Source organism: Echiichthys vipera, assembly GCF_963691815.1.
Source record: "Echiichthys vipera genome assembly, chromosome: 2".
Taxonomy (NCBI): Eukaryota; Metazoa; Chordata; class Actinopteri; order Perciformes; family Trachinidae; genus Echiichthys; species Echiichthys vipera.
In genome coordinates, this window is record NC_139827.1 from 11952720 (window position 1) to 11975910 (window position 23191).

The 23191-nt window shown below is 38.7% G+C and overlaps 3 protein-coding genes across 4 annotated transcripts; 2 read left to right on the top strand and 1 right to left on the bottom strand.

The window, feature by feature from the left end:
- Nucleotides 1–2356: 2356 nt before the first annotated feature.
- anp32b (acidic (leucine-rich) nuclear phosphoprotein 32 family, member B) lies at nucleotides 2357–10314 on the bottom strand. Of its 2 annotated transcripts, none has more exons than XM_083931129.1 (7): nucleotides 9670–10314; nucleotides 7205–7354; nucleotides 6982–7104; nucleotides 6190–6382; nucleotides 5833–5948; nucleotides 5679–5745; nucleotides 2357–3039 (listed from the first exon to the last, which is right to left on the bottom strand). In XM_083931129.1, the coding sequence occupies exons 1-7, from the start codon at nucleotides 9721–9723 to the stop codon at nucleotides 2957–2959; spliced, it is 786 nt and encodes a 261-aa protein (XP_083787255.1). In that variant the 5' UTR covers nucleotides 9724–10314; the 3' UTR covers nucleotides 2357–2956. The 2 variants fall into 2 exon arrangements, with proteins under 2 accessions (XP_083787255.1, XP_083787254.1); XM_083931128.1 differs by having other exon boundaries at nucleotides 2357–3036; nucleotides 9670–9738.
- Nucleotides 10315–12339: 2025 nt separating this feature from the next.
- Nucleotides 12340–14246, top strand: hemgn (hemogen). The gene is made up of 4 exons (XM_083931150.1): nucleotides 12340–12400; nucleotides 12745–12835; nucleotides 13216–13820; nucleotides 13952–14246. The coding sequence occupies exons 1-4, from the start codon at nucleotides 12346–12348 to the stop codon at nucleotides 14062–14064; spliced, it is 864 nt and encodes a 287-aa protein (XP_083787276.1). The 5' UTR covers nucleotides 12340–12345; the 3' UTR covers nucleotides 14065–14246.
- Nucleotides 14247–17095: 2849 nt separating this feature from the next.
- trmo (tRNA methyltransferase O) lies at nucleotides 17096–22663 on the top strand. Its single transcript, XM_083931096.1, has 6 exons — nucleotides 17096–17208; nucleotides 17411–17565; nucleotides 18842–19016; nucleotides 19497–19654; nucleotides 20300–20893; nucleotides 21961–22663. Exons 1-6 carry the CDS (start codon nucleotides 17120–17122, stop codon nucleotides 22194–22196), a joined length of 1407 nt encoding a protein of 468 aa, XP_083787222.1. The 5' UTR covers nucleotides 17096–17119; the 3' UTR covers nucleotides 22197–22663.
- Nucleotides 22664–23191: the final 528 nt, after the last annotated feature.

The following is a 23191-nucleotide window of genomic DNA, read 5'->3' on the forward strand; positions in this document are numbered from 1 at the left end:
AGTAAGCTTGTTTAACAAACTGGTTGTGTGGAATTTGAAAGACGTGTGTTTGCTAGTTAGGGCGGATCTAACAAAAGGATGAATTTGGTTGCATTATGGGAAATGTAGGATACAGCATTATAGTTTGATTTATACTAGCATACTACCAAAAGTCAGGATATTTTGACCTTTCTCTTTGTGAGTTTGCTTCATTTAAGTGCAGCATGAAATTGCTGCATGATTGAATTCCAGTTTGAGTTTGAGTGTTTGTATTTTTGGTGAAACTTTTTCAAACAACAACAACAACAAAATAATGACTTCACTGCCGGCTCGATCAAATACCCACTCATATCTTTAGATATTTGTGGTGAACCACCCTGTGTCTGTCAGTGGCTTACTTGTGCAATTTCAATTTCCACTTGATATACATTAGTATGAATTATTAACAATAAGCAGTCTGGAGTGGAAAGGGAAAATAGTTTCCTCACAAATATTTTTCTTGCTATTTTATCCAAGTTATCTTATGCATGAACCGTTACAATGCTGTGGTTCGATGATGATTGCTTTGCTGTACTAAACATGGTAATAGATGAGTCATATTTCTGCTGCTCTATTATGAATGTGGCCAATACCAAGTCCTCAGGAAAACATCTCACTGAGCCAAACGAGAGCAATATCAATCCATTCCAGAGAACTCAAGGTATTAAAGCATGCGCACTCTGGCAGTCTCTTACGCTTTACTGGAGCAATAATGTAGCTGCGGAGTCGACTGTAGCTTTCAATGTCTGAACATGTCTGATTTAATAAATCATTACATTCAATGGATTGTTGCTGAGGTCGTATGAGCCTCGCTGTACCCGGTTTAGATTGTCTGTTGAATGTATTCAGTAAAAACTGAAAGAGATTTAATCCCATTTCTTGAAATATTGTTTCTAAAACATGTAAAACAAGAAACCCCACATAAAATATAATTCAATATTTCTGTGAATCAATTAGCCTTTTACCTAAAACTATAAACTGATGTAAATAATATTTAATTCAGTGGCTCAAACATTCATATTTGAGCGGCAGTAGCTATTGTTACAAAATCAGCAGTGCTGCCGGCAGGTCCTTCCTCAGTCAACTATTGACTATTTGCAGTCTCTGAGGCTGAAAGGTGGACATTTTTCATCCATACACTGTTCCCTGGCTTGTTTAAAATTCAAAGAAATGGGCTCTAAGAGCAGCAGCAGCCTGGAGAACACCAGCGACTATAAACTGTTTTTTAACAAACTATTGTTCCTTAAGAGCACAGTAACGCTGTGTAGTTGCTATTGTTGGGTGTAAGGTTCTAAATAAAGGTGTTACAGACTAGTGCTCACTCTCTTGGGGTAACATTGTTGTTTGTAACATAATGTATTATGCACTACAGGCTACACGCTACTACAGCATTGGCCTTGTTTGGGAAAACAACTCCTTCTTTAAACAATACTCGCATGCCCATATGTCATGTGACTGGTCGCTGTACCTACTGGTGCCCAACCTGGGGGTCTGGACCCTCAAAAAAGTCACAAGAGGCCATTAATTGATTAACAAGATAGAAGAGAAAAATAACACTTTTTTACTGGATACATCTTTTTTTTACTTTTCTCTTATTTCTTGTGAAATTCGAGATAGTTTTGCCTCTTCATCCCTATAAAAGTTACTCAAATGAAACAACTGGAGAAGATTTGACCGCTCACAGCTCACAGACATATGCGTACTGTGATGACGGGTCCCCCAAGCAGACATCGCTCTGTCAGGGGGATTAAGCCAAAAGTAGCTGGGATAATGACCGTGAAATGATCCCTTCCTAATTGAAGTCTAATGTAAGAGATAGGGGACTACATCTGCAGTCCTTCTCCTGTGCAGAAACTCATTTAGTCAAAGTTAATATGAGAGCTAATGAGACGTAGGCAGTTTGAGTTAGGCAAATCAATTGAATCTCCCAAAGTATAAAAAAAACTCTAATTTTGTTTTAAACAGAGGGAATTTCATACTAAAAAGACACATGCTTGACTTAACTAACACTGACTGCTGAGGCCTCATACAGTATTATCTATCCATTAGCTACAGGTGAACTTCAGTTAGTATTTTACACAGAATGAAGACTTTGTCTCCCCATCTCTTACATTGGACTCATAAGAAAAGGGTCTAAATATGGCAAGTATGGAGAGGAGTAATGATTACAGCGACTCAAGCCATTTCCATACAAATTGGCACAGCATTATATCCAGAGACTCTACTCTTCTCGTCCTTCAACACTAGACTTAAAGCGGTAATGAGGACATGTCATTTCATCACTTTACTTTAATTTCAGGACACCATAAAAATCAAGGCAGGAAGAGAGAAAAGCACAAAATGTTAACATTTTATTTACAAAGTTGTTTTTTTGTCATACAGAAAGTAAAAATGTAGCTACAACCTTGATTTGTGCAACAGGCGGCCACACTAAAAATCATGGCTCGCTGGTTGCACAGCTGCTATAGCAATAATTTTATTGGGAAAAATAAGGAACAGAAAACAAAAAAAATAATAATAAAAAGACAAAAAAAAGGAGAAATAATAAACCCAACGACAAAAAAATAATTCATCCAACAAAATATTAAAAGCACAGACCCAAAACTAGATACCAGTCCCAAAGTCCTCACACGGGAATACATAAAGAGGGTGATCGACAGTGAAATTGTGGAATGCTGAGTGCTGGGCTGCCTGAGAACCTCTGGGCCGTGGGGTGGTTCAGGTGGAGGGTGTTGGGTGGCTCTCAGTTCCATTGGGGGAAGGGAGCAGCAGCTCCACTCGGCCCACCCATCCGGTACAGTCTTGCCCCGTAAAAAGAGCTCAGAGCTGGGGGGGATAGACATGGATTACAAAGGCGGTGCGAGTTGTAGTAGGGCGGACGTTCGGGTTTGTGGGGGAGGGAGGGTAACTCGGTAGGCTCTCATTTTCGGTTTTGCTCTTAATCGTCGTCTTCATCGTCATCGTCGTCGTCCTCATCCTCTGGGTCTCGCTTTCTCTTCTCGCCTTTGCCAGCTTCTGCTTCTGGGGGCAAAGAGGAAATATGTGTCATGTTGTGTCACTGGGTGCCAAGACTACAAAACTTCAGGCACTACAGCCTGACTCAGTCTAATCCTTTAATCATGCAGGAGTCACAACATGCTGGAATTGTGTTTTTCTGTTTGTTGGTATACATATGATATAATCTTGTTACAGGGTTCGTCACATTTAGTTTGTGTTGACTATTAGAGCCTTATCAAAGACGTCCTCTAGTAGGATCTTCGAGCGCGGGCAGTGTTTAAGAATGGACCCTATCATGTTTTGCTGATATAAAGTTACAGGATTAGGAGCTGAAAATAAACAGTAGCAGATACAAATCTTCCGTATTGACATTTTTCAGGATTTAACCGGCCCTTCCCTCTTCAGATGTTTAAAGTCAAGCTTTTTTTAATGCCTTAAACGATTACAATTCTCAAACCATAATTGATCCAAGTAAACAGACTTATTCAAGTTATATAATGAATGGTCAGTAATGGGTGATCACTATGGAAACTACTGGATGAGGTCCTGTGAAATCTCCTGCACAGAGCGTCCTTAGTAATCAGAACCACCAGCAGGTGTCATATTAATTTATTGTTTTTGTCCTTAGCAAGTTCACTGTGGTAACCACATTATGAACATGTGCGCACCCTTCTATGTACACATTTAATTTACTTAAATCTGCTTATGGACAAATAAAATGTAAAATCTAAAGGAGAAGTAAGTCTTAAACTTGTGATGTAATCAGCGTCTGCATAGACAATCAATGTCCCATTCCAGTTTCCCTCTGGTACCGCTTACACCATGAGTTCCGGCTGGATGGCGGCAGACATTTTGCCAGTGGATGGGCGAGGAGCTCCATGTACTGGCAGGGAAGGAGGACAGGCGCTGTCCATTTGATACAATGCTGCTTTTTTTTCTATTTTTGGAGTGAACGCGAAGCCATATTGAGGGGAGCAGCCTTGAGTGGGGGAGTTGAAGGAAAGAACAGCGGAAATTCTCTGATGTATACCGGTACATTGGTGCACGTAATGTGGAACCAAATTTCACAAGCACGTCTTCAGCCTGGACACTTTTAGCTTTTGGCTGTTAGCGACAGGTGATGACATTAGCACATGAAACAGATTGGCTATGGCGAGCATTAGAAAGCTGTGTTAGCTAACATGCTAACTGCGTTCAGGCTGCCTTTAGACTGAGTATTTAATTTGTTGGTAAATGCGTTTTGTTTACCCACACTGGCTGTTAAATTACACTCTTTAACTCTTGATTTCTTCATGAATTTAACATTCAGTACACACATTGAAGTGTAAAACCAGAAAAAAAAAAAATGTTGATACAGTTTGTGGCGGTTACTGTGGTCTGTCTTCGACTGGTTTGCTGTCAGTTGTGAAACAGAAAATGTACCCTTATACTCAGGAAATTGCCCCAGGTAGCTCAGTGTCAATTCCTTGTCTGTGGAGCCGCTCTACACTTTATACTTAATGACATCACACTTTTGAGTTTTAGTTTTTGGATGTGGGAGAGATTTTCATGATTACTACTATTGTTTTGTATCTCGAAAATGGGTGCAGTTGCCTTTTACACCTTAAGGAGTAACTTAAAGAGTAAATGTCCTTTTGACTTACTTTTATTTTAGCAAATTGTTTCTGCAGTAACTTTTGTTAAATTCCAATCTATGGATTCTGGTCCCAGGCTGCAGTGTTCATTATAACATCTTTTTAAAGAGGAAACATCAAGTGATTCTGTCTAAGCCGGTCTGTGAAAAATGTCCTCAAACTTAATGCTCCTTAAGTACAAGGAAGTACAAGCAATGTCTGGCATATCATTAACTTTATAAATTAATTCTTGGCCTTTTTTCACCCAAGGCACATCTGTGCTCCTAAGTTGAAAATATTGAGAACCGAATAAAGACCTTTGGGGGTACAATGAAAATAATTCAAGTTATGTATTTTTGCTTAATACAAGGCATACAACAAGACGATTATAAGCAAACTGATTTAATTAGTTTGAAGACAAAAATTACACTATTTTTTTTTTTTAATGACTGCCTCAAACTGTATTTAATAACCGTGTAATTATTTAACAGTATAAGGGTCACGGTTAATTTAATTTCCTTAAAATGCATTTAAAATTTGACAAACAAATCTGGTAACACATTTATAAGAAATGTTTATTCATTTAGAGAACCACAGTTGTTAACGTAACCTAAACTGCTGTCCACTCAAACTTAGAAGTATGCATGTTAATAAATGTGCGCGTATCTGTGTGCTCCCCGATATTCGTACCAGTCATCTCATCTCGGAGTGTGCAAAGGTTGTTCTGGCTCTGGCCATACATACAACAAATTAAAAACAGAAGCGAAGTTCATGGGAGCTACTGGCCGCTGCATCTGCGGGTTATTCACACACATGCTCCTAAATACATTTTGCAATTTGCACTTATTTTTTTGTCAGAAATGCGAGTGAAACGCACAAATAGTCGATCCATGAAGTTTATAGTTGGGAGAGTTCGAAGAAGTATCGTGTTGTACTTTGTAGTAGTAGTAGTTTCTTATGTTGAAATAAGTTAAGGTAAGGTGCTCTGGGTTTGAATGCATATTTTAAATGTAAACGGGACGGTGTTCAAACTACAGAAATGGTACGTACCATCTTCCTCATCATCCTCGTCGTCATCTTCTTCATCCACTTCCCCTTCCTGTCCAAAGTCTTCCTCCTTGATGAGCAAACGTACGAGTTAAAAACAATGCATCCAAACTCCTCGTGAGAAGAACATTTTCTGCCAAATAATCCCTTTTATTACCTCGTCATCCTCGTCGTCATCCTCTTCTCCTTCTACCTCCTCTTCGTCTTCTTCTTCATCCTCCTCGTCGTCAAAGTCCTCCTCCTCTCCATCCTCATCTTCCTCATCCTCTCCCTCTGCAATACAACAGCAACAACAATCAGGAACCCGCTGCAATCAAAGTCTAGTTATAAAGTCCATGTTCGAAGTGAGAGACGCAGTTAATTTAGTTCTAGACAGGCAGCCAGGTTGAAGTTGAACTGTATTCTATTATTAAGCTGTAATATTCATCATTCTTCATATTGGTATCATTACAGCTTTAATAAACTTGGGATATTAGACAAGCGCCATCTCTGAGACACTGAAAGAACTTCTTACCCTCATCTTCCTCATCATCTACGCCGTCTCCGTCCACCTCTCCGTCAGAGTCAGAGGCTTCCCTGTCCTCCATGTCATAACCATCCAGGTAAGTGAGCTGTGGCAGCAGCTTGAACACACTCTCTCTGTAGTCATTCAGGTTTGTCACTTCACAGTTGAACAGATCCAAACTCTTCAGGTTATCCAGCTTTTTCTGTTGAGAGTTGAGTTATCCCTTTAATATCTGGTTGCATTAGGGCGCTGTAAGCACAACTAATTAGTGGAAATGCTGGATTTAGAAGGTTTTTTACATCAATGTGATGAACCACTATGATTTGTGAAAAACTTATTTCTCTGGATTAGAGAATGAATTTCCCATCTTCCAGAAAAACTACATCATAAAGTAAATCACAGTGTCTTGCACCCCTAACTAGAAGAATCATGTTTGCAGTTTGCTCTCCTAAACAATTTTGTTCTTATATAATAATAATTATATCTAAAATTCATATAAGTGGATCTATTAAATACAAGTGCAACTAATAAAGAGTGCAACAAAAAAGAGGTTTAAATATGTATATCCAAATATAAAGAAAGCACTGCTGAAAGTAGAAATGTATGTTATTTGTTTCATATGTTATGTTGTGTTAATAACAAGATTTTAAATGCTTTGTCTAATAATGAATTCAGCCCTAACAAGAGACAAGACAACAAAAAGAACAATGTCTGAACAAACCTAAGACTGAGTGAACATATATTGTAGGCGTGCCGATAGATACATGTATGGTGAGTGGTGCTTGTCGTGGAAATACATACCAATGGTTCCAATGTGCTGATGTCTTTCAATTTGTTGCCGCTCAGGTTTAGATGTGTAAGGTTGGGTAGTTTCTCTGCTAAAACATCAAGGCCGCCACTGATTCTGTTGTCACTCAACTCCAGCTGAAAGATGAAAGTAAGAAATATTATTCCAGCTGACACTTTCTCACAATTAAACTTTTACATGGAAGTACGAAGGTGAAAGATTCTTTTCTTTATTTACCTTTTTGAGTTTTCCTAGTTTAGGCAGGTTGGAGACTGACATCAAACCAACATTTATCAAACTGAGGAACTCCAGGTTGACAAATTCAGCTGTGAGGCCTTCGATTTTCCCTTCGACTGACCGACAATTGTCAAGGACAAGTTCTCGTACCTGAAATATAGAAAAATATATCATATCTTTAAAAATGTATTCTCCCCTGTTTTATGCATTTAGTGAAACTATACCTACTACTGATCCCTAACTACTTTATTCTAAAACTAAACAAATGCACAACATTTACCACTTAAATATCTTACAAACTCTTTTCTGAAACAAAAACAAAGTATTCTTTTTAATCAACAAAGCCATCAAGAAAACAAGCTGGCAAACAACATAACCGCATTGTTTAATAGGGGATGTTGTTGTTTAACAAAATGGCCCTTTAATTTGTGTAAAGTAATTAAAACAGGTATTTTGTATTTGCTGTAAAACATAAGAAAAACAAGTGTGAAGGCGGAGTTAGTTTGAGTCAGTTAGCTTAGTCAGTTAACACTGGTTGCGTAATTCAGTGTTGGACAAAAACGTTGCTAAAAAAAAAGTTGTTGTCAAACGTCAAAGATCGCGATTTGTCAAGTAAAACAACGCAACGAATACTGTGTATCCAGCTAAAAAACACTTGCGTGCTTCATTTATCCGCGCACTAGATGATATATTGATTTCATTGAAACGAGGATGAGCAAAAGCAGCTCTTCCCGTGGCCTGCTGATGCAGTCACTAATGACAAATGCAATGATTTTTTAGTGAGCTAGCTCGCTAACAGGCTATAGCCATTGCCCCTTTTAAACAGTGCCGTGCAGTAGAGGAGCAGCTACAGAGGTCTGTCTGCCCGCCATTAGCCAACCCAACAGCAACGGAAAGGATTGCGATTACACCCTTAGTAAAGATTTTCTACTTTTTCTGTCAAACCAGCTTTTCATGTCGGGAAAGTGGAATATGCTTCGGCGTCGAACGAACGACTGTTATTGTCAGTTTGTTTCAGTTAACAACGTCGTTTTCAGTTCGAACGGAAATTTAGTTACAAAAAAACAAAGATGGAGACGGTTCCTTTCTCCCAGAGCTTCAAAGACGACAGAATGACAACATGGCGATGATTCCTGAGATACAGTATGCAGTTCTCTGAACACTTCAATGGCAAAAAAAAGTGCTGTTTAGAGATTGTAATTGTCGTCCTTTACACATTAACTGTTATTTTTCATGTTAAAACAGTTTTATTTCATGCATGGGTCGAGGGGAAAAACGCCGGGCGTCGAGTTTTTGGCTGCCCACGCATCAAGCGCGGTGCACCGGATCTCCGTGTCATTCAAGAAGCAGGCGGCCGTTGGCCAACAAATAGAGCCGTTTACCTGCAAACCACGTCGAGTTTTAGCTGTAAATGATAATTACCGGAGGAAAACATCGATTGTGTTTTGACGTTTTTAAGTTAACAAGCAGGACACATTTTGTTGTCTTTGACCAGTGTAGCGAAAGGGGGGTAGTAATGTGGCGGGAACAAAAAAAAGACTAAGTTAGCTGGTGGTGTTGCTGCCTGAATCATCTGATCACCATTAAATAAGCATGCAATATTTCCACGAGTAGATGCAATGATATATGAAATGGTAATGTTGCTGCTTTTGCAAGTGTGTAAGCTATTTTTTGGGGGGTGGGGGAAACTGCTGCACACTCCCTTTAAAACTTGCACCAGCTTTAGAAACGTGGCTTTAAACAATTAACGATAACAGGAGTTTGTGTAAATACCGACTGGATAATGGTTATAGTAACAGTGGTTATATGGATGACTCGTGAATCAAGCGACTGTTTTTTTGTTGTCGCTGCTGAATTTGCCCATTTGATATTAACGTACTCAACAGAAATTTCAAACGAATAACAACTCGTGATCGCAGATGGTAACACAAACTAAAAACAAATAGCACGGACGCCTTTTAGGAGTTGTAAAGAGCAATTTGTGATGGGGGAAAAAGCAACCCCATTTTTAGCAGTTATGCTAGCAGCAAACATGGCTTCCCCAGGTCTGTATAATAAAATATATACCGCTCTGTGAATGCCAAAACGCGGCGCAGGAAGCAAATGTCCTAATATATCAGCGTAAAAAAGAAGTTTACTAATTGTGGTACAACGAGGGCAGTCGAGCAGTGTGTGCACCACTGAACCAAGGAGGCTGCGAAACGGTTAAAGCACTGCAATAATGCCAGCAAAGTAACGATTGAATATAGCTTTTCTCCTCTCGTTGCCCCTATACGCCCAGTATAAAGGATTAAGCGTGTTGTGCGAGTGTTTTCCGCCCCTATTATAAACGAGAAACACAATCTAAAAAGCCCATGTGGTCACCATTACGTTAGCCACACAGGTCACTCGCAAAGCAAAAAAGTAGCTAGCAGCAAGGCTAGCCTGAAAACTAAAGGGTTGGTTTTTAAAAAAGCACGACTCACATCAGACGGTGTCCTGTTTCTTAGCTCCAAGTGGATCCTCTTTTTCATGTCCATCGCGGCCTATGAAAGTAAAAACTTTTCTCTCTTGGGGTTTTGGTGGGATCTTCAGTCCAAAGGCAGAGATGCCCTAATGGAGGGAGAATATAGGACTGTATAATGAACTGAGCCAAACGCTAAGTTAGTCGGAGAGAGGAGAAACCATGGAGGGAAACGGGACTGAAACAAAATATATGCTCAACAGCGCCATCTGCGTCCAGAAACGCCCATCGCCTCCATAAAGGCATTGCAGTCACAAAACATGACGCTGCCCCGAAACAGTGCTGTGGTGCAATTTATTTCTGCAAGGAAAGTACTGTACTATGTTTAGTGAAGACAAGAGCCTTTTGTCTGCGAGGTCGGTGCTTTCAAATAAAGGATAAGCAGAATACATGTGTGCGGTTTACGCAAAATAACATTCAACAGATACACGTATATAAAGTAGGTCATATGGTCAACTTTGTTTATCTGCCTAATTGAAAGTTTCACAACTTCAAAACATGCCCATGTTTGATATAATTAACGTTATATTGTTATTGTTTCACATTTTATATTTATATGTAAATACCACAAATGTCTAACTCTTATTACTTAAACCTGTTGCCTTCCTTTGTTTAGTAAATGCATTGCAGTAATTGTAGCCCAAATTATGATGATGAATTTGTAACCCTTGTGACCGTTTTGATCAATAAATTGCATAATGAATGGATTGTGTTTTGGTTCCTACATGCTATATTCCTTTAACGTTTGGACACACTGCGAGGAAGGAGGAGGGGTGTGTTTGGTTTGCAGTAAAGAGAGCATTGTATATGCACATGGAGAGTAGGGCACCCCCTCCAACCAACCCCCCTTTACTTCCTGAGACACCAGAGCCCTCAAGTAGTAGAAGTCAACAGAGCATACTGTTTTTTTTACAAATTAAAATATGAATCAACATTTATACTGTAGATTTTTGTAAAACCTATAGACACATTTTAAGGTTAGTTAGCAGTAAAGATAAAAAGATAACATTTGAATAAAAACAGGATCCAATAAGGCTGTATGTCGTGTAGGGCACATTAACCAAATAGTATTTGGCCTTGTTATGTTTATATACATATATGATGTTTCAGCATGTACATCATATACTGTATTTACATAAAACTGTTTTTAAACCTGTGTCTGGTAGTGAAAAGTGTACACCAGGAGATGGCACTGTAATATCTGCTGTGTGACATTCCTCAAATGTGAGTTTCATTGTGAAACAGTAGGGGTGTGAGTGAGTGACAGACTACTCTGCTTGTGGCTGTAACATAACGCTGATAATAATCTGTCTCTTGGAAAGATGCACATACATGGATGGAGTCCAGCCTTGTGTCTGTTATCAGCTGAAGAGGTTACTGTGAGCAGCATGTGGTCTTTTGGCTAGCTGGAAGTCAACATTGACACTGGAGGTGCTGCTAAATGTTCAAGGTAGTTTGAATGTGTGTGTTTTATTTTTAGTTTAACAGTGGGACAGTTTGTTCATCTCAATCAGTTTATCCCAGAGAAGGAGGTTATAATACTTGGCATTGTATGGCCTTTGCAAGATGAGTTTTTCTCAAACGGACTAGTTTAAATGTGCATGCAGTTCTCCCACTATAATGTTAGTGTTTGAATTGCAAGAAGCTTCTTCAGTTTAAGTAAGAGATCCTCTACAGTGCTGGAGGCAATTGGCAGTTGAGTGTTATTTACTCTGCTGGACAGCTTTTTTCCCTGAGTGGCTCAAACACACACATCAGGGCTCAATGTGCTGTGAGAAGATTGAGAACACACCCCAACTGAGCAGCTCTCCATCTGTGAGATAAGATGGGTATGCCCCTACTCCGGCTGAAAACAGGATTTGTTGCTTGGTCTCAGGCTATCTGATGACTTTTCAACACTCAGTCAACAGAAGTATAACTAGAGTAATGTATAATACATTGCTTTATTATGTTAAAAAAGACGCTTTTAATAGTTTTTATTGGTTATTACTGTTATTTATGCAGAAAGCAACATGTAGGGTTCGGAATATTTGCTAATTTATATCATATTCAGGACTTCGTTTAGCTGTTGACCTGTTTTGTGCCTGCCAACAATATTAGGCAATTTAGACATTGAATCATTTTCTATTTAAATTCAAAGTATACTTTTGCCATTGCTAAGCAACAATGACATTTCTTCTTCACTATCAGCTGCTGGCCTTCACATAAACCTGCATGCAAAACAGAATAGTCTGTTTATTAGTTTAATAAAGACAACACTTAAGTCTAATACGCCAAATTTCCCGTATTTCTTACTTTACCACACACCCTCTTTATCTATCTGACCTCACACAACTAGCTCTAGTCTCTTTTTTTCCCCTCTCTCTCTCTCTCTCTCTCTCTCTCTCTCTCTCTCTCTCTCTCTCTCTCTCTCTCTCTCTCTCTCTCTCTCTGTCAGTGCTGTGCCAACTCCTCCAGCTTTACAAATATGATAAGACCAAAGTTGCAAGAACTCTTCCCGCACTATGGTAATGGTTAACCAGATAATTCATTTAGGGGTGGGAATAGAAAACAGTCAGAAGTTATTCTGTCTTCTTTTCTGTGCTTGCCCGCCTTCAATGAGTTGAATTCATTCATATCAGGACTCAGAATGGAGGAGATGTTGCAACAAGAGAAACAAGAAATGGAATATAAAAATCCAAACGAGGACCAAGGTAACTTTAAAGACATACGTCTCTTCTTCTGAAATTAAGTAGTTCAGTATTTCCGCATTAGAAACTCGAGTAAGCCATTTATTCCTTTGCATAATGTGTGGTGATTGGTCAAGTAAGACAAAAATACTTTCACTGACCGATAAACTGCTGCAACAAATGAGAGCCGTCCTATGTCTTTCTGTATTTTAAACCCTAGTGTGGAAATGTTTAATTCAAAGACTTGCCAGTATGTAGCTGGAAGAAAACATGTCCATAAAGAACATCCTTGCAATCAGTCACTCACATATGCGGGTCATGATACAGCTTTATATATCTTTGATTTCCCTGGTTTTTCTGTTTTATAGGTGGGATCCGTTGCCGATTGCGGGACAGGGATCTTCTCAGGAAGAGAAAGGCAGAAGCAGAAGAGAAGCAGACTAACCAGTGGGTTTTGGGGTAAATTTATAGAAAGGCTCAGCCAATGTTAGTACAGTGGCCTACATTTACAGCCAACTTCATTTGGAGTAACCATTATAGGTTTAGCATTGCCGTAAAATCAGTGAAATGATAAAACAATTGTTTCAATGCAATGGAGAGTTGCTTTATCAAACACTTCACAATGCATGGTTAAATCCTTATCAGCACTCCAGCTGCTTATCACTCCTCTGTTTTATATTGAATATGGAGCAAGAGGAAACCAAAGGTTGCTCTGGTGTTTCTATTGACACCCCAGATCCAGGTCAAGGACTTTGTACTATTAGCTTTGGAAAACTATCACAAAGAAGTGTATCAACTGTCCACTGTTGATGAGGTTGATTAAGGTTGCACTCTTTCAGATTGGAGAGCCAGAGGAAAAGGCCCAGGGCTGAGAGTGGCACGAAGAGGAGAGGGAGGCCCAAGAAAAGTGAGCCCACGTCGGAGATATCTGTCATTCAGGAGGAGGCAGCAGCGCCTCAGGAAGCAGCTGCTGCTGCAGCAGTAGTGGTGCTCGAACCTGTTGAGATCATCCCAGATCAAACAGCAGGCTCTCTATCCACCTTAGTTGCTGTGGAATCACAACCTTCATCTCGCCCTGCACCTCTGCCAGTGCTTGGATCCATCCAAAGCGCTGTCTTTGCTCCTACTCTGTCTTCTCCAGCTCCAGTTAAACCGACTCCAGCCCTGTTTTCACCCTCAGCTCCTGCCCCATCTCCCGCCAAAGTTCTAGATCCAATCCCTGTTCAAGATTCGTCTCCAGAAACTGTTGCATTCCCAGTCCCAGTCCTGAGCCAAACCCCTGTTCCATCTAAAGCTCCTGATCCTCCCGCAGACCCTCCCCAGGTGGAGACCCTCGTCACAGAGTCCCAAGGAAGGGAGACCCTCGACAAGATCCTGATTGAGGACTTGGGCCCAGATGAGGATGAAGACATCTCTCCATCTCAAGACAAGAGGGCTGATGAAGGTAATAAAGACTACAAAAAGAATTCATGGTGTGAGAAAAAGTAAAAATTCAAAAAAATTAAAAACTTTGCCTGGTTAAAGGGTTTTCCTTTGTTTTCATATGAACTGTATCCTGTCCTCTTTTTTTTTTAGATTCGATTGAGACGCCTTCTATCAACGTACCTGCACCAAATGAAATGTTCTCATTTCCAACTTTTTCCTCGACACCTCCTCCCCAAAAATATTTCCCAGGAAATTCAATTTGATTTTCTAGAACACACTTTTCAGATGCTGCCTCAGCTCAGACTACATCCCTTTTGGTCACAGTTTGTGTCTGAGTATTGTTTTGGTTAGTGTGCAGCCTGTTGGTTGAAGAGAACAAACATATTGAGCATAGGCATTGCTTATTTGACAAATGTATGAATTCAGACCAAACCTGTATTCTTATTTATTCTGGTTTGTGCTTCACCGTGAAGCTCATGAATTCAATTTTGTGTTTTGCTTTCAGTAAACTGCTAATTTTGCCTGCTTTTATTTAACATGAATATAAATCACTGGTAATTATGTATTTGTAATTATGGATTTATTTGAAAGAATTTTGTAAACGTTGTTTTTCACCTAATAAAACAAAGTGCTTAAAATCATCTGACTGCGGCTATTATTGTCTTTATTATTATGTGATTAATTGAGTTATTAGGTTAATTCAGAGACTTATTTTTACCCTTGTATTTACTATCTAACAGTGTGTAGACCATGGGTTATGGTGTTTTTGTACAGGCTCGTGTGAGACTGTCATGAATCTATTTTATTTTACTATTTATATATTTGCTATTTGCTTTCGTAACATCCACAATTTGTCATGTTTTTTCACTTAGATGGAGAAATTAAACTATGGCCAAATACAAATAAAATACAAATACTTAACCTGATGAATGTAAAAACTTTATTTCATTATTGCTTACAGTGTAAGAACATATGTCTGTATTTCATCTGTGCCTTGTTTGTTCAGGACTGTGTAACTGGCTTCATTTCATCTGCCTGTTGGTAAAACTGTTCTTTACAATACCTCAATGTAAAAACACTCCATTGCAACTTAAAGTCCTGCATTATACAGCAAAATGTATTTCAAGCATCCAAGATAAAAAAGTATCTCCCTTTCAACCATATGTTATATTATTTGAATATTATTACTGATGCATTAGCGGATAAGCGACATTATATCATATATATATATATATATATATATATATATATATATATATATATATATATATATATATATATATATATATATATATATATATATATATATATATTACATCATATAGGCTTAAGATGATGTTATATTTTGCATGTCAAATATGAATCTGTAGAGTAAACAAGCTGTCAGATAAATGCAGAACAATATTTCCCTCTGAAATACAGCAGAGTAAAAGTCAATGCAAATACTCAGGAGCAGTAGTTGCGTAAATGTACTTACCAGCACTTTGTGCTGTGAGCCACCAGGCTCCACAACCGAGCATGACCCCCGCATGAGAACATGAAGAGGATAGAGCTGACCTTTGACTTTGACCCTTACTACTCCTGCATGGACTCTGGGGCACTTGCAAATGTTCATTGTTAATAGACTGTACATATATCCACCAATATACTCATTGTTAATAGACTGTACATATATCCACCAATATACTCATTGTTGATAGACTGTACATATATCCACCAATATACTCATTGTTGATAGACTGTACATATATCCACCAATATACTCATTGTTGATAGACTGTACTTAAATCTACCAATATACTCATTGTTGATAGACTGTACATATATCCACCAATATACTCATTGTTGATAGACTGTACTTAAATCTACCAATATACTAATTGTTGATAGACTGTACATATATCCACCAATATACTCATTGTTAATAGACTGTACTTAAATCTACCAATATACTCATTGTTGATAGACTGTACATATATCCACCAATATACTCATTGTTAATAGACTGTACTTAAATCTACCAATATACTCATTGTTAATAGACTGTACACCCATCTTCATATTCACAGGTGATAGAGGTATAGCGTCAGATGTTGATTCATTCATACTGTATATTCAAAATGTATATTTAATTAGACTGTAGGGTATGTTCACCAATAAAAGCATTGATGGTAGACTATACACAGATATTCATTCATATGTGGTGTAGTGGTTAGCACTGTCGCCTCACAGCAAGAAGGTCACAGGTTCGCATCCCGACCTCGGCCTTTCTGTGCGGAGTTTGCATGTTCTCCCCGTGTCTGCGTGGGTTTTCTCCGGGTACTCCGGTTTCCTCCCACAATCCAAAGACATGCATGTGTTAGGTTAATTGATGAGTCTGAAATTGCCCGTAGGTGTGAATGGTTGTCTGTCTCTGTTCGTCTCTCTGTGCCCTGTGATAGACTGGCGTCCTGTCCAGGGTGTACCCCGCCTCACGCCCGATGTCAGCTGGGATCGGCTCCAGCACCCCCGCGACCCCGACCCCGGGATAAGCGGTTGAAGATGAATGAATGAATGAATATTCAAATGTATCTTCATTCATATAATCACTGTACATTTGTATTTATTGGACTAGTTCAGTGACTTATTTTACTGTTCCAGTGCAGACACCCAGGGCCAGCAGCTAAGTATTTATGTTATGTATCTTAATATTTGTATTATCTCTCAGTATTTACCTCACCTCTTTTGTTATTCTTATCTTTTTAAATTCTCATTTATGTTTGTATGTATTTTACTGTACTCACCTGTACTTCTGTGTTTCATTATTTGATCTCATCTTATTTTACATCTCATCACTGGCTATATATTGTTGTAGTCTTTCGTGTTTGCTTCTGTGTTCATATTCTTTTATGCAGTCTATGGTATTCATAAATGAAGCTCATTAAACAAAAAAAAGTAGATGACACATCTCGGCTGCCCTCTGCTGATACAAAAGATGCAATGTGTTGCAAAATGAGTGCAACTGTATCAATGATTTCTGCACCATCATGCTTAATGTATACTCATTAACTACAAGTAGAGTTTTCACCCTATAACTACATTAAAAACATAGTCGATAAAAAAGCTCCACTGCTCAGATCACGGATGTGAAATGAGCTGTCAGTTACTTTGTTGTCTCCTCAAACAGTCCTGGTTGGCCAACAGGAAGTCAAACACGTGCAGCTTCCGCATAGAGGATCGCCCACGTGGTTCGTCAGCGTGCGTCTTGTAGCTAAAACTGGCTAAAAGCTAACTTATTCACAACTGTCTGTCCTTGTAGTCACTCTTTATTTCAGCAACATGAGTCCTCTGTGTGGCTGCTGCGACGAGCACATTAACAAACTGAATCAGCAGGTTTCTGTGATGAGAAAAGAAATCAAGAACCTGAGGTATGTTCACAACAAGCGGAGCTACGAATGCAACATTAACCTTTGTAACAGCCAATACATGTTTTGTTTCACCTTCTTTACACATAGCATATATATAAATATATATACAACGCTGCTTTTCCTATGCAGATATTAAGTCGTATTGCGTTTCTGTGGTGACACGCCATTCACATCATTCTGATTTGCATTTCTTCTTTATCAGGCAGCTGTTGGACAGTGCAGTTAGAGCCCATCACAAACACATGATGTCCATTCAGTCTGCGGTGTCAAAGCTCGGACTCTGTGAGCCTGATAGAGACCAGACACCACGACCACCGCCTTCACCAGCAGCATCGCCACAGGCTGCATTAGAGCAAGGTAATTACCCTTAGTGCAACTGCAGAGCCACCCACTTTGGTGATGTAGGTAAAGACAAAACAATGTTGTTGTTTTCCGTCCACAGTAGATCCCACTAGATCAACACATTTCATTTATACTACTGCATCACATCATATAAGATAATATAACTTATAGTATGAAGGATTGTTTTGTGCCAAATGTGCAGATAGTAAAATAATAGAATAGAATAGGATTACTTTAATGATCCCAGACTGGGAAATTATTTTGTAACAGCAGTAGTGGGTCAGCAAATAAATACTTTGTACATAACATAAATAGAATCAAATATATACATAGTGAATGTATACAGTGCACAGTGTGTTATAAACAATAATAATATATACAACAAAATATGCAAAATATACTATAACAATAATAATATATACAAAACAAACAAAAAACAGTAGAGAGAGCAGAGTTATCTGTCAGGCAGAGGTGAGAGAGTTATTATAAAAAGTGATGGATTGTGGCAGGAAAGATTTCCTGAATCTGTTGCTATGACAGCGAAGCTGAAGCAGCCTTTTCGAGAAGGTGCTCCGCTGTCTGACCAGTGTGAGTTGGTCTCCACCACAGCCTCCAGAGTGTCCTGTTTGCAGCCAATCATAGAGCCAGCCTTCCTGATCAGTTTGTTGAGTCTGTTGGTGTCAAACAATGTGTTTTGTCATTATCTATTAATCTGTCAGATATTTTGATTAATCTATTAATCTATCCAAGTAATTTAGACACTAAAATAGTAAATAATCAAAACCGTCCAAGAAGATAACTTCAAATTGCTTGTTTTGTCAGACCAACTCTCCAAAATCCAGAGATATTTGTTTTACAATTATATAAATAAGAGTAAAGGAGCAAATCCGATTTATGTTCTGTCAATCACTAATCAGTCAATTAATAATTTCAGCACCAAAATATTGTATTCTGTATATTATTTGTAGCATATTTAAGATAAGATGGCACTTTCTTTATCCCAAGGGAACGAGTGTGAATATTAAATAACAATTAGGTGCAAGTATAAAAGTTTCAAACATATCCAAAATCCACAAAAATATAAAGAAGGTTGTTTCTTGGTCACTTGCACATAGATATGTATAAGAAGTAGATGTAGTTAAATAAGATAAAGAAGAAAACATGTGGAATAAAATACCAGTTAACATCCAATTATAAATGACAACAGATTTTAACAAAAAGGTGCGTTTGTTACACATTTTGTGTAAGTGTTATAAACTGAAACAATGTTGTTATTTGTGTGATACACTAGGAAACATCCAGACAGCCCCGATTGGTTGCATCAGTTCCTGTTTCTCTGTGAAAAATGGGACACCCAGACAGCCCACTATTTGTGGCCCCTCCAGGGCCGAGCTGCGTATTCAACAGAGCGTCTTCAACAACCCTGAGCATGCTCTGGTTGGCCTGGAGCAATACTCCCATGTCTGGTAGGTCTCGTACAGTTTGTGTCCCATGTTTTGATACTTAATCTCTGTATATCTTTCTTAGTCCGGTCCATGGTGTTGCTATTACCCAAATTATTAACACATAGTTTTCATTCCACTGACAATGACTCAGAAGGAACAATGTTGTGATTATCACCTGTTGGTTCAATATGCTGAATCTTCCTTTGAATGATCTGATATTGATTCATAAAACTAATCGATCAATCCTTTAAGAGGCTGTAGTGGGCTCTGTTTTATAGCTGGAGTGAAAATATTGATATCACAGGAAACTAGACTACAGCCTTAGGCATCAGCATCGCTTGTGGATTGAAGATTAAGATTTAATTTCCCATTTTGGTCTCCTGTTGTGCCCATTTCAACAAAACCACCTCTGTACATGCACGCACACATATACACATATATAGGCTTGATGTATCCACTGCTTATATCATGTCATCTGTTTTCCCTACTCGGTCTCTTCAGGATTATCTTTCTCTTTCACAAGAATGGGCACTTGAGTTACAAAGCCAAAGTGAAGCCTCCGAGACTTAATGGTCAGAGAGTTGGCGTGTACTCGACACGCAGCCCCCACCGACCAAACGCCTTGGGCCTGACTCTGGCTAAACTCGATAAAATTGTTGGTGAGTGGCGATAACAAAATGTATCTTATTAATAAATAATAATTGTGTGTTGTGTGTCTTTGTGAGGACCTATGTAGATAAATGAAAACATGCCATTTTTAAACCCTAAGATAGAGCTCGACCATGATGAGAATTTGGGGCCGATACCCAATTTTTGAAAAATTCCCAGATTACAGGTATTCAGGCGTATATAGTGAATTTATAAGATGGAATGAAAGTAGACATTTTCTATGCAGATTGTGCACTGATGTGACACAAAGGTACTAAGACATATACATTATACAATGTATTACTTTGTCAACCAATTCTAGAAATGAAAACATAAAAAATGTCTCAACAAATATTATGTTCAGTATCAGTCAGATGCTGTTAATTTAAAGAAAGAATAAATAAAACTAAAATACATAGCAATACGAAACCATTTATAAATCACCCCAAGCTTAATTTTCTGCAGGTTGTTCTCATATCGGAAAACATATGCCGATACCATTGGTTCCCAATATCAGTCAGGCTCTTAATTTTAATATTTTTTTCTGCTTGCAGTTAATTTAGATATAAGTCTAAATGTTAAGCTGCCAAATTGACCTCAGATACAGAAACAAGTAGCTTGATATAAACTAATCCATGCCCACGTTTATTTTCTAGGTGATACAGTACATCTGTCAGACATCGACATGATTGATGGCACCCCAGTCCTGGACATCAAACCCTACATCCCAGAGTACGACTCTCCCCACACCAGGATGGGCTCAGAGCCTCATGATTCAAACCCAGACCAACCGCAGCCGACTACTCTGTCACTAAATGAGACGACTATATTAAACCTCCATAAAGACTCTGACCAGTCGGACCTAAAAAGTGAGAGAACGGATGATGATAATTTGGGATGTCTTCTCTCAAGAGACAAATCTGAAGCAGATATTCCAGTCACAGATTCATCTCACTCAGCCCGGGCTCAGTGTTCTCTCCACAAAGACCTACACAATGTGCTGGAGAAGGTGAAGGCCTATGCGACCCAAAGGGACCTTTGCCAGCTGAGTTGTGTGAGCGAAGGTCAAGGTTCAGACTTTCCCAAAATCAAACCAGTAGAGTCAACGGTGGACCACCCCTGCTTTGGAGAGGAGACTTACAGTACCATAGCTGGCTGGATCAAAGAGCCTCCTGTTGGCAGTCTGGAGGTACGCTTCACCCCTCAGGCTGAGAGGCAGTTGGCAGACTTCCTTCCCACGCACCTGTTAGGTAAGCCAAGTTACAGTATGCATTATAGATGCTGAGGGCCCAGTTGTTCAAAAATCTGGATCGGAATTATCTGGTTTTCTATCCAGGATCAGCTAATCCATTTTACGTTTGTCCCAGTTTTTCAATGCAACATTGATCCAGATACAACATCTTCAAGATTATCAAATCCGTATAACCATTGCTCTAAATGGGACTACAGCTGAGAGAGAGAAAACCAGATTTGATGCAGTTGTTAGAAACTAACATACAGCTATTTGTGGGCCCATTTATTGGGACCAAATCATTTTTTCAAACTTTACTCTACTGAAAACCTACTGTCTACTCTAATGGTAATGGTAGTCTAGTTTACCAGATGTACAGAGTGGGTATAACGACTGACCCTTCCACTATCTCCGCTATCTGTTTTGCAAGGGCACCGTTGCTGCATCCGGGATGTAGCAGCGGCCAACATGATTGGGATGTGTTTATTTTAAAGAATACAAAAAATGTTTTTTCTCCCTATACCAGAATGTTATCTTATGCAGTCAGGCCAAGCAATGCAGGCCTACTGTAACGGATAAACAAATCAAGTGTAAAATCTAAATAAATCAAATGTATGTATACTACATGATACAACTGTTGTATGATTTTACCAATTTGACCACGTTTTTATTACATTTTCCCCCTGAAATCAAGCCTGAATCCACACTTCAGAATAATCTAGGTATCCCATTCTCACTAACGTGTTTTTAACAACACATACTAAAGGTTTGATCCATATCAGAATCCATCCAAAAACCCATTTTCCAGATTTGATCAGATTGTAAGGGTAATGTTGTGTTTTTGACCACAAGAGGGTGCTGTTGGAAATAGATGGACCTATATATATATATATACACATATATAACATATATAAAATTGTGGATGCGTCTATGTACAGTGTATATATATATCTACTGTACATAGACACATCTAAAATGAAGGACATAATAGTTGAAAATACCTATTTTTACAGTAACAAAAACTTGCAGGATTATTAATGTTTGGCAGCGATGGTTGAATGATTATGACACTTACATGTCACACAGGACCTTCTAAAAGCGACAGACCCAGGTTCAAGTTTCTTCGCAGTCCGGAGGAGGCTGCTGCCGCCATCAGAGGGGTGCTGTCAGCAGACCCACGGTCTGTCTACAGGAGGACACGCTGCAGAGACAGACTCTTCTTCTTCACCCTGGACACAGCTGACATCACCTGCTGGTTTGGACAAGGCTTTGCTGAGGTGCTGCAGGTCCGACCTGTTGAGCAAAACATTGCCCCACTGTGATAAACCCGAAATACTGTTTTTATGTATGTTGAGGAACAAAACGGAGCTTGTCAAATGTTCCTCACCTCAACATTTCGAGGTGATTTCTCTACTGAAGATCACGTAAGACTATGAAAGACTGATACACTCTGTTTTGTATAAGAAGATTTAATAAGGGGCAACCGGTGGCTGAGTGGTTAGAGCAGACCCCATGTAAAGGTCCTCGAGGCAGAGGCCGCGGGCTTGACTCCGACTTGCGGCCCTTTGCTGCAGGTCCCCCTGTAAATGTGTGGATTAACATCTTGAAAACCAGTCTTGAAATAACTCTTTTTAATGGCAATTAAAATACTGAGGCTTATCTTTAGAAAATGATTTGGCAGAAACACAAACTTGTATCTTGGATGTAACCGAGAGGGAAGTCTTTTGATTGTTTGTTTGATTGAAGAAATAATGAAACTCAACGACTTTAGATTTTATTTTGAACATATACAGCAACAGAAATAAAATAAATTTAACAGAAATTTCTCATAAAGTAAATTGTGAATGTTCTAAGAGGGAGAGTATGTACTTCTTGATAACTACCCTCTTTTTCTTTAAGTTGGCAAATATATTTTTATATTTGTTCAACAGTTTTCCTTCTTTTAGGTCCAAATTTTATAATAAAAATGTAGAATTCCTGGCCATTAGAATGTAATAATCTAAAGCTTATTATTAATCCAAAACTCAACCACAAAAATAATGTGTCAGACACTGACACACCAAGGTAAAATGTAATTTACAATAAATAGAAGAATTGTAGATGTTTTTCCAAATATGTGGTTGCGCCACCTGACATTTTTCGAGTGGTGAGGTTGAAAATACAGTAAAAAAATAACTTTGAAATTATGTTTTACAAAATAGTTGTTGAAACCCATTTTTGACCGAAATTGCTTTGGGGAAAACCCATTGTTCTGTATAATTATTTCTGATAAAAAAAAAAACCTTATTAAAATACCTTTTTAAAAGCTTTATTTGTC